We start from the raw sequence: 26,136 nt of genomic DNA on the forward strand, positions 1-26,136 counted from the left end.
CGTTAAATTTACACTACTAATGTCTAGATGTCTAAGATGATTAAGTGTGATGAATCTCACCTGTATTATACCACTTCAGTTTGCATGACTAAGTGTCCGTACAGAAGAGAGCTGCAACCTTAGGAGAGTTGCTATTAAAAAACAGTGAGAGAGAAATGCATTTCTGGACTTGGATCTTAGTCCTGCCTCTGACAAGACACGTGTGCAATTTATCTGGCGGAATCATGTACATAACCTGGATTTGTTAAGACAAGGTGAATCTTTGATGACCTTGAAAGGCTCCGTCTTGCTGTCCATGGGGTTTTCTAGATTTTGCTCCAGAGGGCACACCATGGTCTCGCAATTTTGCTCCAGTCCTTTGGAGAGCTGAGTTCAAGCCCAGGCTCTCTTCTGGAATGAAGAAATACATCTGTTCTCAGCTCCCCTCCCCGTGTCAGGCACAGCTGATGTGGACAGCCCCCTCCAGACAGGGGGACAGTGCCAAGTTTGGCTCCCTGAACCTGGGAGAGCCCTCCAACACCAACTCCACAGGCCCTGGGCTTTCAAGTTCTTCCATACGCTCTTGGCATCCTCTTATAACAACACCAGTCTGCCAGACTTCCTCCCAGCCTTCTCATCATTTCAGGCACTTTGAAGCAGCAAACATAATAAATCAATCAACCAACCCCAAAATCAGCATGTCTGAGGGCCGTGGGGGCAACACTGGGAACATGGAGGAGACCAGCCCTCCCTGCCGGTGCCTGGCGTGTTGTGGACGAGATCTCTCTGCTCCGAAAGGTAGAGCCACCAAGCAGCATGAACATGAGCTGGTCTGTGCCATCTGGCCTGGAGTCCAGGCCTTGCTCAGACACTGCCCACAGAGGCAGTATAGGCCCAGCCAAGGTCCCAGCCTCAATGGCAAAGAGTGAACAGGCTTTGTACACCTGTAAATATTCTCCTGGAACACAGTCGGACAACAAATAGTGTGAAACTTTCACAGGAGTGAAAAACACAGTCACTGGCACCCTGTTAACACTCCCCTCAAGCAGGTTAAGGCATTGGCAGTGAGAGAGCCAAGGTACCTTGATTTGGACCGCCAAAAGCAGCATCCTTACAAACTTTTGTTCTCAATCTCTATCCAGCAGGTCAACAAGCGGATTAATCTTTCAGATTAAGTCATGAATCAGGAGCTCTACATGTTAATAATCCCCAAGGTCATCATTGGAATTGTACAGTCGAGTCTGTTCTGTGGTTATTTGGGGAGATTTATCCTACTTTGCAAAGAACTTTTTCTTTGCATTCAAAGCATTAACATACCCCAAAGTCACATTCCCATCAGCTTAACAAGGGGACAATCATTTTGAAGAGACACTCCAGACTACAGCTGCTGCTGTGGCACCTGTGTGAGGGCGACAAGGAATTCATGTTTAGGATCTTGCTTCTTGGCTCCTCTCCCTTTGAAAGGCTCTTCACTCTGCACTTTCCTCTGCCTGCCTGCAGTGGCTTTTAACACATTAATGGATGTACTCACCAACAGCAGAGCCGAGATCTCAGCCTCCCGGTTAACCCAACACGAGCGGATGCCTCACTTATTCTCTAAGTCAATGTTATGCTGGTCCTGCCATACAACTTCTTCTGGTGACATAGTTCTGGTCTCCTTGCAGACAATTTCTTCAATGGTTCTTGGAGCCAGCTTGTGAGGATGGCCCTGCCAGGGGCTAACTTTGCCTGTGCACAAACCCATACTCTATTCATATCTGAGCATCTGCATGACGAGAAGCTGGGAAAAACAGCTCTGTGGTCTTGTGAGCTATTCATGCCACAAGCTGAGGGCACCCAAAGTTGAGTTGCCAGTACATTGAAGTCACCATGAGAGTCCCTTCTCCACGAATTCGAAAGGAGTGTCTCCTTACCTTATTAAAGGCAAAAGGCTTTTCTTGTAGTGCTGACAGAGAAGAATCAGAAAGGAAAAAAAAAGCAGATAATAGGCTGCCAGAGGCCCAATTTATGCACCCCCAAATTAATGAGTCATTCCAATTAAATTATTTGCCCTAAATTAAAACTTATCACCAAAATCCAATTCTCATTTCATTAAAAAGGACCTCCCTAGTTATCTTTTTTTTTTTTTTTGCTTTTTTTTTTTTTAAAGGTAACTTTCATGGAAGGGGAAGAAAAATGTAGTTATAGTCTACTTTGCTGTTTGAGGAGTTGTTGAAAGTTTTATGTTTTAAGGCTGTTTCCCATTCCTACATGTGTCCACGTAATAAATGAAGATATTCCTGGAAATGTCTCTGGAAGACTGGAGAAGGACTATCAAGCAGACCATGTAAGGGAAATCGGACACGTGAAGATGGAGGGAATTTTAGAAGTGGCTTTCCCCAGCACTCAGCAGCCTCAGCCTTTTGGTATGAGAACTGGGAAAACCCCATTTGGGGATTTTCAAAGGGTCCTCCAGCAAAACCCAGGCAGACAAATGATGGCACTCCCAATGTGCCTTGGAGAAAAAGCAATCTCTTGACAGTATTCTCAAACTTCCAGAAACCACTAAAATTTCTCGAACACGGCTTGGTTCCTCCCACCATGGGTCTCCCCACTAATTTCCCTGAGCTGTGGCAGGCAGAGACCCAGCACCACCGATCACAGCCTCCATGTGCTCCCTCAGACTGCCAAGGCAAACCTTTGTTTTTTCCCCAGGAGCAACCCTGCTGCTTCCTTTGTGTTTCTAATCCATCACCTTTCTCCCATTTTCTGTCGGAGATTCACGCTTTTTAACCTAATATTTATTTTCTTTTTTAAAGACATTTTCAAAAGCTGTGGTTGGGTTTTGAGAAAGTGCTCCATGTCTGAATACTCAGTAAATGGAAGCCATATGTCTAAATATCTGTTTCTTTTTTGTCTATTTTGTTGTACGCACATTTGGCAAGTCCTTTTTTTTTTTTCCACCACTTAACTATCACATCTCGGGCTTTATTAAACCAAGCTGCTATTCTGTTATTTTGGAGATTTTATTTTATTTTTTTCCCAAGCAACCAACTAATGACATTTTAGCAGCTATACAGGAAATGTGATATTAAGTCATTATTTTCTCAGAATGTTTCTTCACTTTCTGGTGAGTAAGGAGCTGCTACTGGGGTAGTAATTCCAATATTTCTAAAGATAAAAAGAAGAACTTGAGCACTGAAAAAAAAAAAAATCCAAGCCCTGAAAACCTATTACTTAATGGAATTTATCATTTGTTGTTTTTGTGGAAAGCAGCTGGAGGCTTATCCTACAAGACATAGCTTGTACACACACCAGAAAGACGGCACATCTGCTGAGGAGTGAGATGACGGCCAGCAACTGGATAGAGACAAATAGTAGGAGCACAAGGTTACCGCGGGATAGGTTGAGATCGATACACACCACACAGACAGAAGCGGGCGGTAGGAAGACACAGCACAGATACCATGCCTACCTGCCTTCCCTCACCCTTTAAATTCCCAAGTCAGCTCTAAAATGACAGTCTCATATCAGAAAGTCTATTGCCTTGTTCTTTTTCCTGAAATGCCCATTTCTTTCCTTCTGTAATTATTGCATGTTAAACACTAAAATGGAAAGCTTTTAAAGCAGGAAATAAATTTGTTTCTTTCTACAGCCTGGATGTTGTTTTTGAACTGCTGGCTCAATTGAGGTTTATTTTACAATCTGCTTCTAGCCAATTCCAATTTCAGATGAAGCCTTGGCTGCAATGAAGCAAAATTCCCTTTAATTTCAGTGGAATAAAGATTTTCATCCAGATCCTTACCCACTAACACACTGCTACAATGAGCGTAGACAGCAGCACAGCAGCCAACAACACAAAACCCGAGCTGCTGGACCCCAGGAATCTGGGAGTTCAAGTCAATCCCATATGGAGCTTTGGGCACGGCAGATTTGCAGCATCAACTCCACGGGCACCAGTGAAATAAGAAAAGCAGGCAAAAGGAACACGCTGCTCCACAAACGCTGGAGTTAACAACGCCTGGTTTACCACCGTGTCCTAGGTCCTAATGTCTCATCTCTGAGACAACCTTCAGGGCTCTTGGCCAGTTTCAGTCAACGTGGCACACCAGCCAGCTGGCACGCACATGGCTCCAAACCAACCTGCAGCCACGCAGCCTTTTACATGACCTGTCAGTATGGGATGCAGGAGAAGAGGAGGCACTAGTGAGAACTTCAGGGGCCGCAGCTCTTCTCCAGTGAGGTCTCGGTGGATACGAGGGGTGCTGGAGGTAGCCGAGCAGAGGACTGCTAAACAGAAGGACAAGCAAACAGCATACCCATTCAAACAAAACCCAATATACTTCGTTTCGTTAGGAAGCCAAGCTACCTCCAGTATCTCTAGGATATAATAAAACCTCAGCTAAACAAACCACAAATCTGGCTAACCTCAACCTGGCAGTATTTCTTTCAAATGAAAGTAAGAAAATAAAATGGACAGCAAAGCTATGGAAAAGGTTGATCGGAGACAGAGAAATGTGGAGCATAATTAACCTCAGCTTTCATCTGTGTTGCAAGCGAAGAGACAAGCTGATCCAAAAACGACTAGTGGAGACTAGCTATATATCTTCTCCTATTATCGTGGGTTAGAAATCCAAAGCTTTAGATCAGATCTTTTGAGACTTTTTCTTCTTATTTTTAAAAACCTTATTGCTCATCTTCAAGCAACTGAGCAGTTACAGGCCTGTTACATGCAATGATTAATATATTAATTCTAGGTTACACCAGCACTTTTTCCTCTGCAAAAAGATCTCAAGAGGATGTGGGGAAAAAATTGTTCACTCAACATTGACATAGACAGTGGCCATCGTCGTGGAGGGTGCAAGCAATGGGAATCTGCAGCTTCACTTAGGATGTTGATGGGACTACCCCCTGTAATGGGCAAATTGGGTCAAGTTTCAAGGCTTGCAACAGGTCAAGACAACTCTGTCGTGCTACCACAGCCATGGCTGCTTCAGCCATGAGAGCAGGGACATGCTTGGCTTTAGGTTTAAGAGTCATCTGCACGCACTCAAGGGTTATCAGACTTGGTGGTGGGATGAGGTTCTTGCTGCGTTTGGAGCAGAGAGCAAACATTGTCCCTACTCCACCGTCTTACGGTCCAGGCTAAGACATGGGGCAGTAGATTGAGACAATCAGACAAAGAGCTATCAAGGGAAAATCTTTCACGGTACTGTTCTGAATCCAGAATCAGCTGATCAGGCAAAATCACACCAAGTCAGCTGATACTGCTCTGAAGAGACCACTCAAGCTAAATGATTTATATCTACAAGGAGCTGGATTATCACATCAAGACCCTTCCTCCCAGCCTTAGGAAAGCATTCAGTGTGTTTTACGCAATACTTTTTCCTCCAAAGTGAGTAAGCATTTTTTGAAGTATTCTGTTTTTGTCTCCTGCCTGCACCTGCAAAGCAAGCACCAAAATATTTCCCGAGAAAAAAACTCCTGATTTATGCACTAAGAAGTGCTGAGAGCCAACCTATAAAACAGAGACAAAACCTACCCTGCACAGTAACATCCCAGCCCTGCCTAGAGATAGGAAAACAGAAGTTAAGAGGCATCAGGACACTATGGGGAGGCCATAAAAATATTAGATGGGGCGCGGCAGGAAGTTCCTTGGTAAACTATGAAACACCAGGTGCAATTTCCTGCGATTTATGAGCTTGGGCAAAACAAACCAGCGCAGAAAACCTAGAAAGATTGCCAGCAATACCACTGTGTGCCTGAAATTCTAGAATTATTTTGCTGGTAGGAAATTACGGTCCACAATAGCAGCAGAAGGGGGGGTAGCAAGATCTACCGTGCTTCGGTTCCCCAGGATGATTCCCTGCTCTCTCAGCTTATTTTCCCCAACAAACTGATCTGCTGTCACTTCCTTCTGTGCACGCTGGTCCTGCCTTTCCCAGCCCCTGTAGTAATCTGAATTTATCTCCTCCCTCCGATCTTTTCTTCTTCTCCCCCACCGCTCCCAGTAAAATGATCTTTTTTTTTCCTCCCTCTCAGAAAATTCATACTCCCATGTTATCTCATTATTCTTTGCAACAGCATGCCAAATTCGCTGTCATTTTCCCACTGGGGCTATGTCCTGAAAAAGACAAAGTGGTCTGTGCTCGTTCTTACCTACTGCAGGCTCCCTGGAATTGAAAAAGCCACAGTGCTAGTGCTCCGAAAGATCCCTCTGAATTCTGGGCTCGGCGCCCACCGAGCAGGGAAGCAAACATATCTCAGGGAACAGCACCTGACTCCAACATCCTTATTGTTTGGCTAGCAAAGGAAAAAATAGCTTCAGCTCTCTTCAAATCGCCCTGCTTCTAGCACCGGTCATAGGGGCACCAAGGCCAGAAATGTCAGGGGGAGGTGGGTGCCCACCATGGGTTTGCTGAGCTCAAAGCCAGCTCTGGTCTCCAGAAATCTGCTGACAGCCACCAACCCCATGTTCTGCCAAGGAATGAACTGGAGGAGAATGACAGAAAGGGGATGTGGAAAGACTACAAGGTGCATGGCACCGCACAGACTCAGCAGGGAAGTCAAGGGCTGAGAGGGTGGTGGAAAACCCCCTCGCTCCTCAGCCCCAGACCTGGATCCTACAAGGGGCAGTGCTTCCATGAAGGAAGCCTGGCTAGCTTCTGCTACCCTTGTGGGCAAAGGATTTGGCTCTGCAGCGCTTCACCAGCACAAAGTCCTGTAATTTCAGGGGAGTGGGCAGAGAGGGGCTACGGCTAATCTCCTGCACCGAGTTAATAACAAGTTTTCAATGGTTAAACCCCAACAACAACAAATACATCTTTATACCACTTGGAAAGAATGAATGGTCAGTCCTCGTCTTTGTAAGCAAGGAGCTCTACAAAGGCAATGCATAATGGAGCAGGCTATGCCCCGTGGTTCTTTTCACACACTAATGCCTATCAGCTTGAAAGAAAACTGGGGGATTTGGCCTTTAGCTGCTATACATTGACTCGGAGTTTCTGATTAGGGCCAAGCAGTAAACAAGAATTCCCCTTTGTGAAAATTTGCTGCTGATGTTTCCAAATTCGGTTTTGCTCTGCCAAAATGACAAAGCTCTTTTGATTATTATTATTTTTTTCCATGAAATAAACATTAAAACAAGGGAGATCCCACATCCTTTGAACACTCAGTAACTGGAAATCATGAGCAATGTTAGCAAGGCTGCAGGAGGCCCAGAGTCTGAGCAAAAGGGTGCGTGCGAGTTCTCCTTACCTCCAGCTGCAACCGTTAGCTTTCAGATGGGCAATGGTAATGCTTTCTTAGCTGTTTCTCTTCACAGTTTTGACCACAAAAAGCACCTCAGACCTGTAAAACCCTCCCGATTAAACTTTCATCAAAGCCAAAGCAAGCGAGATGTTTTTGTTTCGCTGAACAGCTCCCAGCCGCCTCCGTTCACAGCGATGCCTTGTTGTAAAGGCTCCTGACAGCAAAAACAGCAACCATCTGCTTGCTCCTAGCTGAGAGAGTTATTCCTTCAGCTCGAGTTGGACAGGACTAAGCCTTCATTGCCAAAACTTTCAAACCCCATGCCTGCTAATATCTCCGTGCCTTTATGCCTATGACCCTGATCAGGAAGAACTGCAGGGATTTCTCCCCTGACATTTACGCCTGAGAAGGGCCTGAGGCTACAGCCCTAAAAGAACGAGGGCCCAAGATAACGCTGGGAAAGGGGCAGCCACCAGGTCCCCTTTATGATTCACCCTCCTGGAACAAGTTACCGAGCATACTGGAAGGAACGATTAAGCATCCCATTTATAAACACCTAGAGGATAATAATACAGCAAAGGAAAAAATAACCAATATACTTTTGGCAAGCATCTCTCCCGTCACCCCGGTATCATTCCCTTTTTTTTATAGGATACGTGGTATAGTGGGTAAAGAGGGAACAGTATGTGATATATCTTGACTTCAGCAAGCCTGACAGCCTCCTGAGCAAGCCAAGAAAAGATGGTAGATGTTAAATCACCATCAGGATGCTTCAAAGAGCCGCAATCAACAGATTCCTACCTGTTGGGATGGAGGTTTTAGCGGGCTGTTACCACAGTCCGCTTCTCTGCCCTGATCTCCTCGATACTTCAGTTAACACCTCTGTGATGGAACAGGAAGAAGGCACCTGACTTGTGTCAGTGGCACCAAGTTGGAGGCAGTGGCAAGCGCCTTGGAGACGAGGAGGATTAAGAAACCCAAAGTGGTGGTCTCCATGGAGAAACCAACTAGAAGGAATCCCACAACAGCGAGCACGAAGCGCTGTGCTTGGGAAGGGGGGAGATAACAATTAGTGTTCAATGGCACAAGTGGGGACTGAGCACCTGCAGACCTGTACCTGAAGTACAGAGAGCAGCAGGGACTGAATAAGAGATGAGGTGTTGTAGTAAAAAAAAAAAAAAAAAAAAAAAAAAAAAGATGAATCTCATCTTATTCTGGGGGTAGTTAAGCTAAGCATGATATGCAAAACATGGCTGCTACTTATTTGCCTTTTATCTGCACAAATGACTCTGAATTGGAACTCCTGCTTTGGTTTAGGACAGTACATTTAAGGAAATGTGTGCAAAAAACAGACAGCAGTGAACAAAATACAATGCAAGGGTTGGAAAATATGGGCTGCAAGAAGTAAGCCTGTTAATCTAGACTGGAGAGGTCGAAGACACAAGGGTTCATGGGCAGGTGAGAGGTAGCTTTGAGAAAAAGTAGGATAAATTACCACCATGTGTTGTGGAAGGACCAGAAATACTTGCTAACAAAATCAGTTTGGATGAGATCATAGTAAAAGCTTTCCAAGTGCAAAAAGCATGAATGAATGGTCACACGCTGGCTATGCAGGTGCAGGGTCTCTTCAAAAAATACATGTTAGGGGCAGCTGGTGTCTAGCTGATCTTGTCTCTGTGCACTGAAAAGGACCAGATCACCTCTTGTGGGTCCTTCCAGTTCTCTGCTCCTCTGACCAGACACCACCAGAAATACATGGGGTAGTCAATGGAAAGAGTCTCTAGCCACCTCACCCCAAAATGAGGCACCTGGGTCAGAAAGACAGAAGAGATGGCCACGGTTATACTCCTTGACCTTTTGGTAGTGGATGTCTACTTCTCCCAGCAGAGCTGACTTTGAATTTGAAAAGGGGGAAAGACAGATGAAGAGTATGGGATAACCTACCTCATGGCAATAGCAAAAGGAGTTTTTCCACTGTTAGCTGGCTACCAGGGTGTGATCTTTTTGTCTGTGTTCTTTCACTACCCGTCTTTTAGACCTCTGCAGTATGGCCCAGCTGGGAGGGATCCCATCAGAGGACAGCCTGTGATACACTCCTGCAGCTCTGACCAGCAGAGTTCATCTCAGGGAAAGCTCATCTTCTGAAGGGAGGAAAGGATCTGCCCCCAAAACGCAATCCCATTAACCTGCAATGATCTCAATACAGGCTGTGATGTGTCCCAAGGATTGCCTATTTCTTTCGCCTAGCACTGTGGCTATGGCAGTGGCCTTCTGTACTTCTAATGCACCGATCCAGTATCTACCTACCCCTTAGTCTCTGATACAGCTATCCCATTTGCTGGACACAGCCGAACACCCTGCTCCTTCATCTTTCAGAAGCCATGTTTTATTTATTTGAGTTCGGGATGCCCACAGCTTCACGTAGCTGCTGGTTTTAAATTTATGACATAAAAGAGTAGGGAATAAATTACATTAAATTAAAATAAAAAAGCTTATTACAACTCAGTATCTAATCTCCTTTCACTTGCACTAGCGACAGACTATTTTTTTTCAGGCAAACAACCTACAAATCTGAGAATAATAATAATAATAATTGATATGAGAAAATTATACTGGGGGAGGAAAGGGAATATTTTGTAACATATACTAGTTTCTAATAAATTAGTTTTATTAGTTAAGATTATTTCAAATGAATTATTTATTAGTTTTAAACTAATAAAAGCACAGATTAAAATGAGTCTAACTCTTCCAAATTGTAAAAGATTTCATAGTTCTAATTTTTGTTTTTCCTTTTTTTTTTTAATTTTTTTTTCCCAAACCAAACCAGATTTACTTTTAGAAAAATCGAAGCTGTGTTAGAGTTTCGAGTTTCATCCAATTACAGCATTGTAATGGGACCTGGGGCTTTAGAAGAAAGCATGATATTGTAGCAGGTCTTTTAGTATCCACAATCCACAGACACCTTGTTTAGAGGCATCCAGAGTTTACGTGTGGCAGTGCCTGAATTTTCTCATCCTCAGAAAGGTGGCAGTAGCTCAGACCTGGACACCCGCATATGTCAGTGAAAGCTTGGCTAGAGAACTCAATTCTGCTGCTTAGGCCTGTGTCTAATAGGCACAAATAAAATTAATAATACATGTGCATGGCTCTAAAATTCATTTGCACCTACATTTTCCTTGACAGGTAAATAGAAACTGCGTGCAGTCAGACTTCACCAGCAATAGGCCACCTGCACGGTTGCAGTTTTCAGTGAGGCCAGGTACATCCCCAGGGCTCTGCCAGTACTTTTCATGCCATGCCCATTCCCCACAACCCCTCAAACAAGCTGTGGGACATACTCTGTGTGCTGATGCTCACTGCTCCTCACGCTGCTGAAGGAGGATTTTCAGCAAAAGGGCAGCCTTCATTTTCAGTGAGCTCCCATGTAAAGCATCACCTCTGACCACGCATCCCAACTTTGTTTGAGATAAACACTCAACTTCCCAGTCAGCCCTGAGCCTTTCAAGTAATACCAGCAAGAGGAGGGTCCATTTGTGCCCGCATTTACATCCTCAGTGATTCAAACGTTTGCCGTGAGAAATAAAATTCGGAGCATTTTGGGTTACTAGACAGATCAGAAGAAACAACAAGCTCCAGTCTGAATGATAATGAGAAAGCTGAACATATCTGTAATATGTATTAAACACAGCCATACATTCCTATCTGTTTAAGCTAATCTATAAATATTTTAGATAAATAGGCTGAGAGACAGAATTGCATGAAAGAAGAAAAAACACACACAAAAGAGTGAAGTGTTTTGTTTGGTATTCTGGTCTGGGCAGAACTGAACAGGCAAACTCTATAACGTCCTTACCAGTAATTGGTGAGCACCTAGATATGTTTGCTCTCTATTATAGCATGAATGCAGGCAGACAGATAGGACAACGTTGCTTCAGATTGCCAAGTTTCCAGTTTCCCTGTAACACACGCAGGAGGAGGGTAGCTAAAAATGGAGAGGGCAACATAAGGTAAGCAGCAGCTACCTCAGGTACCAGCTTTCACACATGCCTGGAGACTGTGCACCCTGCAAACCGATGACCCAGCACAGAAAAACATCCAGGAAAAATGAATTCCCCAGCCTGGCAAGGAGCTGACAATGGGAGGCTGAATAGCACAACACTCTTGTTGCCATGAAAAAAAAAAAAAAAAAAAAAAAAAAAGAAAAGGAAAGGAAGGAAATCTGTGGAAAGAGGGGGCGAAGAAACCAGAGGGCTATCCGGGAAGACACGAGGCGAGCACATTGTTCTGACAAGTGTCATCACAAACAAATGCCTTCCCCTCAGCACCAGAACAACCAGAGCCAGCAGCTAGGTTTGCATTATGCTAGAACGTGCCCTGGCATCACCGGCATTCCCTGCTCTGTCACTGCCTTGGGAAGGACAGGCTAACAGCAGAGTCAAGCCTTGCCATGCCGCAGTGGAAGGGGACAGTCCCGTCGTAACCTAAAGGGATTGCTCCCTCCTGGCTGACATTGCAAGGCCCGCAGGCTACCGACTCCTGGGTTTCTCTAAGAAAGATACAGATCCTTCCACCCACTGTGTTTTTCTGAAGCACGTTGCTTACCTTGCACGATCAAGTAAACCTGGGAAGTCTTGGGGTGATGCTGTGTCTGCACTGAACACGTGTAGGACCCCTCATCGTAGACATCCACTTTCTGGATCCGCAGGCTGTACTCCAGGGGGCTTCTCTTCTCCAGCTCTACTCGAGGGTCCAGGGACCACTTGTCCTCTCCAGCAAAAATGATGCCGGAACGGTTTAACCAGGCCACCTTGGAGCTTCTGTCTTCTACATAACACCTGCAGAGGATAAGAAAGGGACATTAACAGGGAGATTAGCAAACCTCTTCATCATCTCCTTTTTGACCCTTCCCTTCACCACATTGCTCAGAAACCCTGCAGCATACTCCCACTTTGCCAGCAAACCACAGCAGCTCCTCATCACCGCAACCCCATGGCCATGTATTTCAGAAGGATTTTCTGACGGGCTTCATGAATATCTGTGATTTAGGGTGATCATGATTCCTGCTCTCACTTCCTTTTGTTTGTGGTCTATACCTGCATTGAAAATGACTTTGGAAGGCCACAAGAGATCCTGGTCACCAAATCCCTTCTAACCCTGGCAATGGGAAAGGCCAGAAGGAATCCTTCCCGTACTTTTCCTTGACATACTTGTGCTCCTTGACGGGGAGGGGTGAAGGTGCTGTGAAGACTAACACGTTTTTGGCCAAGGCACCGCTTTCAAGCTCCAGGAGGTGCAGAAGGCCCAGAAGGTTTGCACAGAGGAGATGCCATGCTGGAGAGGAGGCACGTTCTGCTCGCTCTTGGCTGAAGAAGACATGGGGACACCACTCCTCCTGGCAGCTGTACCCACCAGGGCCAGGCTCAGGCAGGCTGACAGGGTTTTTCCTGCAGCAGCCCATGCCGTGTTTGTGCTGCAGATAAAGAGGGAAGTTCAGCCTCCAAAGCCGTCCCTCCTTCACCTCTCGAGTCCTGCCCACAGCCCGCTGGCATCCAAATAACCCAGCGCCTCTCCCCAGCACAATCCAGGCACGCGTTGCATTCGAGAGAGAACAGAGAGAGGATAAAGATTATCGCGTCGAGATAAGACAAATATTTGACAGTAGGCTTTTACACAGCCTCTTAGCACAGGGCAGACATTTTCCAAGCTCCTCTGCCTGAATGCGTTTCATTCACACCGTGCCACAGCTGCTGCCCCGGGCAATGTGACCCCACCAGCACGGCCGACACCTCCCACCCTTTCCCCCAAAGGCATGCCCACGGATGCTCTCCGACTTGCTCCGGGGTTACTCGTGGGCTGGAGGGAAGCCAGGCTGCGTGGGAGGAGATGAGAGGCTCACCAAGCTGCTGGCCAGGCTGGGAGCAGCTCTGTCTGAGCGGACAAACATTTGCTTTAGGGAGCAGCCCAAGCCCCAGCCAGCAATCAGGTCCTCGTGTGAAAGACAGGGGTAGGGGAATCAGCGAGCAGCCATCTGTATTTAACAACCAGCTCATCAGGCCATCCTGGGCTGCAACCACACGTGGCAGGAGCTGGAATTAGGGATCTGGGGAAGGGATGATGCCCATGGGATGGGGTGGCCCCGCAGGGACGCCCAGGCCGGGCAGCCTTCCCACACACGTGTGCCTGCGTAGGTCTGCAGCAGCACGGAGAATCGGAGGGTTAGATCTTTTTCAAAAGGCGTTCACAGCCCCTCTCTGCACATTTTGGATTTGTGAAAATCCCCGGGGGGGATGGCGGCGAGGAGCTAAGCAGATTAACAGCCACAGCTGAAGGCTGTGGGCGTTGAAGTTTCTTCGTCACTTGTGAATGTCTGTGCACCAACACAGACGTGCTCCCTGCTGGCCTCAGGCAACTTTTGTCCTTGTCACCACATACATCCCATCCACCATTTCCACTCCCTGAGGTCACTTTCCCTACAGGACCTTGGTCAGACACCAAACAGCACAGGAAAATAAACGCTGCCACCCATTCCCCATGAACAGGGCGTCTTGCTGGGCTTCTGCCTGCCACGACCCTGGGGCTGAGAGGAAGAGGAGATGGATTACCTCAAGAAATGCTGTCCCTGAGAAGAGAAAGAGTGTGCCACAACCTGTCCTATGCTGCTTTTGCCATGGGGTCAGCCCTAGGCCAGTGGTTAATCCCTACACTCAGCCTCACAAGCGCCCCTGATGATGGCAGGCAGCACTGAAATAAAAGTGAGGGAGAGGTAAGGAGAATTGGAGGAGTGAGTGAAATGGATCTGAGCTGCTCACTTGGGCACCCCCGTTCCTCTGAAATTATTACAGAAAAAAAATCAACGTACAGGTCTGGAAATCCCCTGGTGTGCTCCGAACAGGCATCCACATGGATGAGGTATCCCAGGGCGTCCGCCTGCACGCACGCACCCTCCTACTCTGCCAGAGTTGCCACCCAGCCTTATGGATCATGCTTTAATAAGGATTTATGGTGATGATTTTCACAGTGTAATAAGTGCTAATTCAATACTAATAGAATATTAAATGGCACGTTAACTGACGTTTTAACCACGAGGCAGCAGGAGCGAGGCTTCTGCGAGATATCAAATGGCTCTTCCCGTTCACTAATAATCAATAATCGAGTTCACAGAGATAGTCAAACGCTTTTCATTAGGCTTATTGAAAGCATTACCATCAGTGTCAGCGAGTGCTAATAAACTATTTGCGATCCATCCATTTTGTTTGTTCCTCGTGGCTTCAGGTTTAATTTCCTGATATCTGCTGATGCAGCGACTGAGAGGAGCGGCTAGTGGTGATGGCCATGCCTCGGATGATCACTGCAGGAACTGGGGAGCTATTGATCTCAGCACCAATTCAAACTACACACAAAGAAAGAACAAAAAACCTTGTTGCCGTGCCTCTTTAGTCTCCCTTTCTTTCTCAGGAGTTTGGTTCCTTTAAGATTTGTAGCTACTGCATCATTTCTAGCTGCTACCGATGCGTTTCCAGTCCTCACCCAGTGACTAACAATCATAAGAACCAGTCAGGAGATGATCAGAAACTGGAACTGGAGAAAGGCACCTTGGCATCCTCCGTCTCCTCTCCTGCAAATGCAGAAAACGGTCCTGGGCCATCTCACAGGAGACAGGGGAAAGAGATGACACCGCAGGAAAACTCTTTGGGATCTTCAGTCAGAACCATCATCCCCTCTAATGTGAGTGAGGAGAGGTATAGGAAAAGCTGAACACATGACAGAAAGAAAATCCTACCCAGCTCATTTTTTTCCAGAGGAGAAGTTGCTGCTTTGTTGCTGACTGCAGATACTCACTCGTGTGGCCAGGACCAGCACCACAGTGCAGCACTGTTAGGAGAGGATTAATGCTCACCAGCCCCCTTCATCATGTGCTTGGCCACGCACAGAATGCCTTGTGTCCTTTATTGCCTTCAGAGGGGCCTCTCAGGGTTAAGTTAAAGCCAGTGTTTGGGAGGGGTGGGGGGCACTGAGAGCCCACGGGCAGGAAGGAATCCCTGTAGGACCTGACGAGGCTGCTGTTTAAATTATTACTTTAACACAGCAGGGATTTTACAGCATTACCGGTGATGGATTGGGTCCCCTTGAACCCGGGATAATTGTTTTGGTTTATTGCTGCTATAGCTCCAAATAAATAAGTTCTTTGAGAGCAGACCCAGTCCCCTGATCCTCTGTTAGAGGCCTGCTAGCGAGAAGATGCAAGCTGCTAGGTTTAAATGAAATACATTGTGCTGCTTCACCACCAAACCACATCTCTTGGAATCACAGAATCATTTAGGTTGGAAAGGACCACTTAAGACCATCAAGCCCAACCATCAACCTAACACTGCCAAGCCCCATCACTAAACCCTATCCCTAAGCACCACATTCACACATCTCCTAAATACCTCCTGGTATGGGGACTCCACCATTTCCACGGGCAGCCTGTTCCAATGCCTAGCCACCCCTTCCAGGAAGAAATTATTCATGAAATCCAATCTAAACCTTCCCTGGTGCAACCCAAGGTCTTTTACTTGTGTCCTATCCCTAATTACCTGAGAAAAGAGCTGGACGTTCTCCTCACTGCAAGCTCCTTCCATGTGGTTGGAGAAGCAGCCTCCCCTCAGGCTCCTTTTCTCCAGACTAAATAACCCCACTTCCCTCAGCTGCTCCCCGTAACTCGTTTTCTACTCCCTTCACCAGCTTTGTTGCTTCTTCTCTTGATTTCCATCGACTCAGTATCTTTCTCGACACGAGGGGCCCCAAACTGAACACAGTACCTGTGGTGCAGTCTCACCAGAGCCAAGTACAGAGAGACAGTCGCTTCCCCAGTCCTGCTGAGACCATTTTTGATAACACCATTTCTGATGCAGGCCAGGATGCCATTTGCCTTTGTGGCCACCTGAGCACACTGCTGGCTCATGTTCTTGCCAAATTTGGGAGAAAAACAAACAACGAGCATGGTTTTGCGCTGCATTTTCTGCCCTCTTTCTCAAAATACGTTGTGGACACAGCTCCGTGTCATCATCCTGTCTGCTCGTGCCCTTCAGCCTTCCCTGGCTTTGAAAGCAAGGACCTGAGAGCGGTGACCACTAACTGGGAGAAGCGAGAGGCCCAGCCTGGGTATGGACAGGGCTCTTTGTCCCCTTTGGCTTTCCCCCAGAGGGATCTTCACATGTCTGTGCAAAGGCCCTCGCACCTTTCTGCACCTCCTGGGCTGATAATTCATCACTCAGGTGGTAATTTCGGGCCCTTCCCCAGCTGGGGTGCTGCAGGGCTGGTAGGGTCCCCGCGCTGCTGCTCGCCCTGCCCATGCTTGGTGTGGCACGCTGCTCAAAGTCTTTCTGCTCTGCAGATCAGAAACTTTTTTTTTTTCCCCTTCTAATTTTAAGTCTAGATTTATTCATGGCTGGTTTATATCCATCCCCTCTCATGCCAACACCATCCTTTAGCTTAAATAGCTCTTCTCTCTCCCGGGTGCTTATCTTCCAGCGTGTTCACTGAGAGCAATCATATTCCCTCTCAGCCTTCATTTTGCTGGGCTCAACAAGCCAAACTCTTCTAGTTTCTTCTTGTATGATAGACTCTCCATTGCCCTAAACATCCCAGTAGCCCTTCTCCGCACCTGCTCCAGCCTCAATTCCTCTGTCGTGACCGGAATTCGTACCCAGCTTCCTAGATGAGGTCTCCCCAGTGCCTTGTACAGCAGTGCTCCTATCTCGCTCTCTCTCCCATCAGCTCCTTTTAATGAAAGCAAAAAGGATTGCGAGCGGTGAATACGACTATCAGTGCAGAACCGCTCATGTGCTGTGAGCATCCTCGTCTCGCAGTCCGTGCGATACGCATGGAAAATGAAGCCCGGGGGAATTCACCAAAAATACACCAGCCTGAAAGGAGAGCTGCGCGGTCTCTCGCTAGCAGACACGCAGCTGGTCTCACATGGGTTTTCTTTATGTTAAAATGACTACTTAAGAGTATAGGTTTCTGTTTGTGTGGAAAAAAAAATCAAACCCCAAATTACAGTAATTGTTATGCCAGTACTCTCCCGGGGCGGATGCAACTGTATCAGAACAAGAGAACTTATACTGGCATGATTTATTGCTCTTCCCATCTTCTGGGGATCACTCTACCTGCATAAACAACTCCAGCCCACATCCATTCAAGCACAGGTACCCTTCTAACGATATCAATATGAGCTGCTACGAGGAAAGTTAACTCCATCCTGGCCAGGTTTTCCTCCGGGCCTAGAAAAAAAACGCACTGATTTCTTTACAGCAGAGTCAGGAAGCATTTGGGTTTGTCCCCGTGAGGTGCCACGTCTGGCACCGGAGCAGAGAGTCCACACGTGTGTGCAGCAGGGCTGGTGCCTGCAGGAACGCCAAGTGACAGCATCCATCAGGGTCCCGCTCCAGGATTAGACGGGAGGATGAGACTGCTGAGGGCACACCGCGAGCCCCCTCCTTTTCCCTTTTTGGGGTTAGCCAAGGACTCGTCTGCCTCCCTTTTCGTCTCAGCCAAAAACCCAGCTCTGATCTTGGTCCAGTGTCACCAGGCGATGCCAATCAGCTGCTGATCACACAGCCCTGGTGAGACCTCCAGACACGAGCGGATGCTTCGCTCCACTGCCTGCAGCCTCCCGTAGCATCACGGGGTCAGCACCACCCCGAGGGGAGACCGAGGAACAGTGGGGATGTTGTAGGATAGCCACGGGGAACACTGCTGGAAGATTTGTCTTGTGGTTGTGCTGCACACTTCAGCTAAGGACGCCGTGCTTGTGCTGTCACTAGGACACGGGCTGACATTTCAAAAGCACCTGCAGTCGCTTGGGAACTGAAGTTCACCAAAAGACAACGAGTCTCTTCTGTTGGCTTTTATGCTGAACTGGTGAAAGGACCTGAAGCCAAACGGCTACTGAAGAGTCTCAGTACCATAATTTTCAAAGAACACACCCAGAATGGGACTGGGAGCTCTAGCAAAGCACCCAGACAGTCCATCATCCCCTCTGCTTTCCTTCACAAACTTCAGCACTGGAGGCCGCCTGTTCCTTCTGCCTGAACCCTCAGCGTGTGGGTGACGTTCACGTGCTCACCACCGTGTATTTCCAAAAGAGCTGCTCCCCAACTTCTCCCCTGGTTTCCTTCCCTTTAAAACAACCACCACCACCACCACAGAAAACGTTATTTCCGAGATGCGATCTCCTCCTCTGACAGGAGGGGAGGGAGGTTTGGCTGGGAAGCCCCACGTGGTTCAGTATCTGGTAATTATCCAGCCGCAGAGGCGATGTGAAACGTTCTGTGCTGTCGCGGAGAATGACAGCACCTGGAGCTCCAGCACCCAGATAAAAAGCGGAGAGACAATCGGGCAGATGGAGAAAGGCAACGCTACATCGCAGGGAGAGGGAGGGGGGGAGAGAAAGGAGCGGGGAGAGGCAAAAGCTGGCGAGAAACATCAAGGCAGCCGGCACAGCTAGCGGAGAATGAGATGATGCCACGGATTGGAAATGCAAAGGGCGGCCCTGAAAGAGGGGGACGCAGAAAGGAAGTGAGTGAGGGCACCAGAGGGTGAGGTGCGGTGTTTGCCACCCCACAGGGCCCACAGGGCTTGCCCCCGTGATGCTGCAAGCGAGGAGCGTGCCCACGGCGCTGGCAGCGACGGCTGGGTCAGGAGGAGCTGGCTGCCAGGTGGCCCGAAGCCACGCACCACCTCTGGGAGGGTTTGTGATGCGGGGAAATAAAGCCAAACGATCAGATCGGGGCCAAAGGCTTGCCAGGGACTGACGCTGGACACCAGCCTCCACGCCTGCTGGGACGGTGACCAAGCTATTGGCAGCGCCCCGTGTGCCTGCAGTGGAAGCACCTCTCCGAGCAGGCAGGAGGGACAAGGAGCCCTCACCTCTACATCTGGGGAAGGAAATGGGAACGGCAGCAGCAGTGAAGGGGTACTACAGGATCCGAGCACCCAGCCGCATGGCCCAGCGCTCATCCTCCTATGATTAGTGACAGCTGTTTCAGAGAAAGGTGGAACACCTCCTCAAATGACAACGTAAATCACCATCTAAATAATTTCACCATCATTCCCAGCCATTAAAGCCTATTAATCTAGCCCCGAGCAAATATGAGTTGGCCTCCTCTCCGCATAACAGCTTGCATTCCACCTTGTAAGTTTGTACTCTACCTCTTTTATCCCCAGGCGTTTCTCAACCCTCTGCCCCCTTTTTCTTTTTTTAAACTCATTAACATCCTCATTTGGTGATACCTTGTGGCTGAGAATGTCACGGATTAACCCTTAGCAGGTACAAGGCTGCGAAATGACATCAGATTTAAGTGTTGTAAGAAACTGGGAGGTGTCTCCCGTGCTTTGTGCTGCGTGAAATGGTTCCTCCCAGCACCTGGGGAACACGCTACCTGCCTCCCAAGATGATGCATCCCAAGGAGGAAAGCCTCCTCGGTGTGCCAGCACTCCAGTTATCACTTATTTACACTCGACCTCCACTGCTGGAGCACTGCTGGTGGAGTCAGGGCTCGTAGAGACTGCAGAGACGATGTCTAGGGAAACATGTTAGCTTCCCTGCCTGTGCCAGAGCTATCAGCGGTGCCACCACAGATTGAGCTACACCCGTGCAAGCAACAGTGGGAAATAGGAAGAAAAAAGCCTAATGTAGACAAAGCCTTTGAGGAGCTTAACCCCTCTTCCCCTTTCCCATCTCTCTCCCACTTGAAAGCAGAGAACAGCTTCTGAGCAAGACACACGCTCTCATTTCCATATCTGAGGCCGGTCCTGAAATACCATAGCGAAATAATGCTCTGAGAGAGAGAGGAGACCACGGAGCAGGTTCCCTTTGAGAGATTCTGCCGCTTCTCTTCTTTAATTCCATCCAAAGCCAACTTCTGCTGAACGCCGAGCACATCTGGATGGGCGCAGCCCATCTCCGGCACCGCGTTACCAGCACGACACAGGGAAATTGGAGGGAATTCAGAGGCAGGCAACAACAAAATCCATCAAGGGCTGGAAAGGGATCAGCATCTAAGGGAAGCTTAAAAACATTAAATATGTATAACTTGACTAAGAGAGGACTTAAAAGGGACGCGTTGACAAGCTGTACCTCTTTGGAAGCTGAAAGCACCGAGGGAGGAGAGGGATTACTGAGCATGATGTGTAGGGGGCAAAAAAAAGAAGAGAAATAAGTCTCTTCGAACTCGAGGAAGAACTTTTTGCCACCTACAAGTGCTAGCCTCATTAAGAGTCTGCAGGAAAAGCAAGGACGCTTATTTTGGACATTTAAAGCAAAGCTGGGCAAAGGCCTAGAGGATCCATAACTGCGTGGGAACAGCCTCACAGTGGCTGCAAAGGGACAAACTGCCACGACCTTGTCGTCTTGCTTAGGAAAAGACAACCCTTCTCCCAAGTCTCTTTCAGGCTTAGCAATGTTTTGTATGTATTTCCACTTCACGTACTGCGAAATATTTCTCAGCAGGACTGCAGATCTCTATGCGCTGTCCTAGAGTTAACTGGTACACCTCTGGTCATGTTTGCATAAATAGTTTATTTAGGAGTCAACAGAAAGGTTAAAAACTACTGATACAAAGGCCAGAAGTGTTGTTATTTCCCCAAACCACCGGCATATGGTCGCATTCCCAAACGTGCCGCAAGGAAATTCGTCAAGCACTCAAGGAGTCACGACTGAACCCTGATTTTTCAAAGCGCTCAGCGCTGAAATTAAGACCAGATTTGCAGAAGTGCTTTGGAGCCCACCGGCCCCCAGTGTAACACACAGGCACCAAACTTCCAGAACAGCATTTGGCACAGTGAGCTCCTTTACCTCGCTGCCCAAATGGGCATGCTTTTGAAAATCCCCACCCCACAGGTGTTTTATAATCATAGAAGAAAGTGCTGCAAGCTTGAGACTTGCACGCTGTATTTATCTCGTGTGCTGAAGAACTCAACTTTAAGTGGAAATCACAGCAAAGCTTTAGCAGACAGGCAGTGCTCAGCTCCGCTTCCTTCCTGTTATTTGCAGCTTTGCTGAATTTTGCCTCTCCCTAATGCACCTCTTCTGTCCACCATCAGATCAGGCCTTTCGAAAGGAGGCAGCTGAGAAAGGCTTGCGGGGAAGGGAAAGAAGAGAAGCAGCTGGAAGGGAGAGCTCCCAAAAGCTTTGATCTGAGCTTACCTTTATCCCCCCACACAACATGCCTTGCAGAGGAGGACATGTTGATAAATAAACAAACAGCCGGGGAGAGGGGGAAGAGCGGAAAAGCAGAAATGTCAGGTATATTTGATAGAGTTTTGCCTGTTCATACGAAAGCCGGGAGCTGGCTTAAAACCTCCTGTGTGGAAAACAGACCAGGAGGAAGACATGACTCACTGAGAAAAGGTGCAGGAATAATTCCTGCAGCCGGATCTCCTTGCCATCCTGCTAATAGCACCATCTTCTGTCACCTTGCCTCGGAGACCCTTGCAGGACTTGGTCGGGCACACAGCAGCTCTGTCACTCCGTGGAGAAGTATGACCGTGCCCGTTTTACACACAGCGAGATATCGGAGAAGGGAAGAAATGTGCTGGGTGAAGTCACGCACAGAAAGAGTTTGCAGCTGGAAACGAAGCCTGACAGACCTGACCCTCCTCACACCAAACTTTCCTTGCTGGGCACTGGTCGTGTGGGGATGTGGAGAGGTGGGGAGCGGTGGCTGCAAAGCAGCCTTCACAAACCCACTGAAGTAAATAGGGATGCCTACGTTTATAGAAGATGAGGATTGGCCCTGCTTCCTTGCACCAGCCTCTAAATGAATTCGTTAAATACAGCACTTCAGTCTGCTCGGTTAAAAGCGGCTCCAGCTGGCAGGAGGTTTCAGATCCAGGGAATGTTTAAAAGATGAGGATTTGTAGCCCGCGCTGAGTTTACACTTGGCTAGAGGTAGGCTCTCGTCAGCCGTGCAGGGGAGCTGCCATCACGCCCACCTGATGGGTGCCTGTGCGTCCTCGGCATCTGTGCGCACCGGGACATTTACATGGGACCTCACAACCTTGCGGGGCCAACCCACACCAAAAGGACTCTCAGAGGCTGCTGGTTTCAGAGAGACTGAAGGTCCTGCTGTACTTCTGCCAGGCTGAGGGGTTTCTTTTTGTTTGCTCTTTTAAATCAACACTGTTTTTTTTTTTTTTTTCTGGGGGTGGGGCTGCGCACTGCATTTGAATCTGCTGCAAGGTAAGCATCAGCAGTGGGGGCAGCGAGAGCTGTTTGGGATTTGCAAGATGAGAGTGAAACAGTAGTTAATTTTGACATGAAATCCTAAATAAGAGAATGTTAAAGTTATTCTTAGCTTATGAAAAAAAAAAAAGAAAAAGAGAAGCTGTACTGTGATCGTCTGGCATGCCCTCCTGTATTGCATAGATCTCGTGATTCCTGCAGTTTAATCCCTTATCTGCTCACTAAAACAGATGGTGTTGCAGGCTCTTTGCAGACTCTGACAAATATGACTGCACTGGGAACACTGTTCATATATCCACAGCTTGCTGTACAACCCTCAGGATGAGAGGCACTGGCTTGAGATGAAAGTTCACATTCAAAGCGCAGTCTGCAGCACGGAGCAGACCCGATGGCTTCTCCTTCAGCATTGCTGCTGGGGTCCATAACAAGCACAAGCCTCTTTCCTCCCACAAGCTTGGAACAGTCACAAAACCTCTTCCTACAGACCCATGTGGAGCTCGGAGCAATGTGACCCTCCAAAACCTCCGTCCTGAGCTCCCAGGCAAACCCTCTCCCTCTGGCCAGGACCGGGGTGCGTGTTGCTTTCCCTCAAGGGACAAATCCACCCTGCTGAACGAGGACACCTCCAAAAAGCTGGTAAATAAGAGATGCCTGACTCAAGTCGGTTGAGACCAGCCCCTCTTGGACTAGCAATTACCATCATTTTCAGTCTTCAAAGCTTCTGGTGAGTGCGAGGCCCAGCACTATTTGCTGGTGCTGGCCTGTTACAGGTCTCATCTCCCCGATGCTCCCTTCTGCGTGCTTGCGTGTGTGAGATCAGCCAGCACTTGGAACGACGAGTGAGGTTAACCGAGCTACATGCATTGCTCCCCCTAGAGCAGTATAAAATGGTGATAAACCACAACTGGAACCGCGTTGCGCTAAGTGTCTGGCCAGAGGTGAGGCGCGAGGTTACCGCAGCAGCTCCGCTCTCCCGTCCCCCTCCACCTGGCAGGTCCCGGGTAACAAACCACTCCTCCTCTAAACCCAAACTGCTGGGATTTGGGGAAGACAAAGATTTCAACCGCTTTTCAGAAGAGCTAAGAGCCCCACTTGGTGTAAAAACAGACATGTAATGGGCTTGCTCTGTCCCTGAAAGTAGTTTAGCGCGGCGGGAACTCGGAGTCCTTTTATCTCTCTTCTTTATTTAACCAGAGTCGTTAAAATAAACTGATTTCCCAGCCAATTAATTATCAAATATCTGTAACAGCTTTCAAGCCCTGCCATTACTCAGTCTCAGAGGCCCCCACAGGCAATGTGAAGCTGTGCTCTCCTTACCTGCGCAACCCCACATCCTCTCCCGTGCTCAGCTGCCAGCAGAGAAGCACCCGGGGGGTGGCGGGACCCCAAAGGAGACGCAAGCAAGCAATGAGGCCAGCTGCATGCAGGACACGAGCTTTACCAACAGGGATCCCAATGGCAGATGCTGCCAGCCCCGATGAACCACAAATGCCAAGTGCCCCCGGCTCGGCTGGGCTGCAGGTAAATGCACGTGCTGCTCCTGGGCAGCTTCTGCCGACGCCGTGTTACCTGCTGAAAACCCGGCCTCTGCCTCTTTGTTAACTGGAAGGTTGCACTCGCCATAGGTACATTAGCAATGCCCCTGCCATCTATTTTATAAGCAATAAACTCCACTCATATGTGGTTTCAATTAGGAGATTTCAAATGAGATTGAAGATAATGCATCCCATAATTACTCACCCTTCTCCTTTCTGGAAACTCAAGCAGAATCATTTCCAGGCCAAAATGCGGTCTCCCTTGATTGATGACGCTAATAAAATGGCTTTATTGTGATATAAATAGCCTTAAAAATGTCCTGGAGAGTCAATATCGGTGCTTGATGGCCTTATGCAAGCAAGGTCCTTATCTCACGGTGTACTAATGCTTAATGAGTTGTGCTTCTCAAAAGTTTGGCGCTGGGTTCGGGCATCGATCTGGGGAACTACAGAAGGGTAGCTCCCGAATTAGACATGCAAGGCGGGCGCTGCCTAAACACCTTTCCTCCTCCCCGCGTTCCCTATTAATAATCTCTTCGCTCCCCAGCTTGCCTGGTGTCAGCTCAAACGCGAGCGCCGGCTGAGCCCAGCAGGAGCCATGGGAACGTGCTGCTCCAGCCTCCCTGTGCTGGAAGGTTACCAGCCGCTGCTGCGGCGACTGGAAAAAATGAAATTTCTTCAGGGCTGCGCTGGCTCCGAGCTGCTCTTAGCCTTTAGAGATGGATGTGGCCACGTCCTGGGCAAAGGGCATCAGCCTGGCTGCTCTGGAGCACACCCATGGCCTCCATCGAGCAGACAAGGCGTCTTCATTGCCCCCTTGATGGGAAGAGGATGGGTAAAGAGCTTCCTCCAAAGAGGGGAGAAGACCTATGGAGACTCATGAGAGAAAAAGCCCAGGGCATTCTTCCCTTTTAAGAGCTGCAGTGAGTCTCACAAAGCCAAAAGGCTCTTTGTAAGGTTTCCTTTACAGCAGGACATCCTGAAAACACGCAGCCTCCCCAGCGGGACCACCACCTTCTGTGTTCACAATCACGAGATGCTATCGGCGAGCCTTGGCCATTTAGCCGTGCTTCCCAGCGCGTCTCCCTCGGCTCAGATCTGGGTGCTAAGGAGCTTTGCGGGGAGTGACAGAACCACATCCACCTGTCAGAAAGCACTGCTATCATAGCCGCCCTGACAGTGATGTGATCAGGTCCTGACAGACGGGCAGAGACGAGAGGGATGGATGCATGAGCGAGGGAGACGGGGAAAGTTTAAGGGAGCACGGTAGGAGTGGGGGACACGGGTGAGTGACACTGTGCGTGTGCACGTGTGATGGAGGGGACGGGGGCCACACTCTGTCCCTCACCTTATCAGGGCTCCACGTCGCTGAAGGGAGAAGAAACAACAGTTTCCCAGCCCCGTCTCACTCCCCTCTCTCCCCCATCCCCACCACCCAGCCTCGGTGTATCTGAGAGCAATTTTCCTCTCTGTAATAAAGCCCTTGCGGGTGCGTAGGCGGCGGTGCGTGTGTGCATATGTCGTCTGCGAGAGTGCGCAGGAGCCGGGGTCTGCCGAGAGGAGAAGGTGGCTCTGAGCACACGACAGAGGGGGAACGGGGATGAGACTGCGCGAGCGTGCCTGTGAGGACACGAGGGAGACGGAGCTCTGCAGAGAAACCAGACAGTCGGGGTGAAAATGAGAAGGTACGTGGTATGCGTATGAGACAGGGTGTGTGTGTCAGCGAGGAAGAAAGAGAAAGGTCTTATTCGCAGCCTTCCTCTACGTGTTTGATGAATATCGCAAGTTTTAACCAAGAAAAAATATGTATGTATTCAAATCAAACACAAAACACCCCTTTTGCCTGGAGCACTCCTGCCTTGCTTGTTTGTTCTGTTGCGAGCTGCTTGTTAGAGGAACACAGGAAACAAGCAGAGGGGAAAAAAAATATCAGGCTGACATATTTAAACACAGGCAGCTATCAAGGCAGCAACAGCGAGAAGGGAAAAGCAGGTGGGATAGCTGGAGAGCTGCTGTGCATATGCTCGGAGAGGTGCCTGTAAAGTTTCTGAAGTCCATCCCTCAGGTAGATTATGAGCACGTTTAGCATACATAAACTGAGTTGATTCAGCACTACCTGCACGGAAACACACTCAAAAGCCTCTTCCTCAGAGCCATTTTGCA

At 48.4% G+C, this 26,136-nt stretch overlaps 1 protein-coding gene across 1 annotated transcript in view; it reads right to left on the bottom strand.

The window, feature by feature from the left end:
- LSAMP (limbic system associated membrane protein) overlaps positions 1–26,136 on the bottom strand; it is a 265,073-nt gene that overhangs the window by 135,222 nt on the left and 103,715 nt on the right. The window contains exon 2 of the mRNA XM_082771003.1: positions 11,812–12,044. Coding sequence (XP_082627129.1) covers positions 11,812–12,044 — 233 coding nt within the window. The remainder of the gene's footprint in view (positions 1–11,811; positions 12,045–26,136) is intronic.

This window comes from Aythya marila, assembly GCF_965140915.1.
Source record: "Aythya marila genome assembly, chromosome: 1".
Taxonomy (NCBI): Eukaryota; Metazoa; Chordata; class Aves; order Anseriformes; family Anatidae; genus Aythya; species Aythya marila.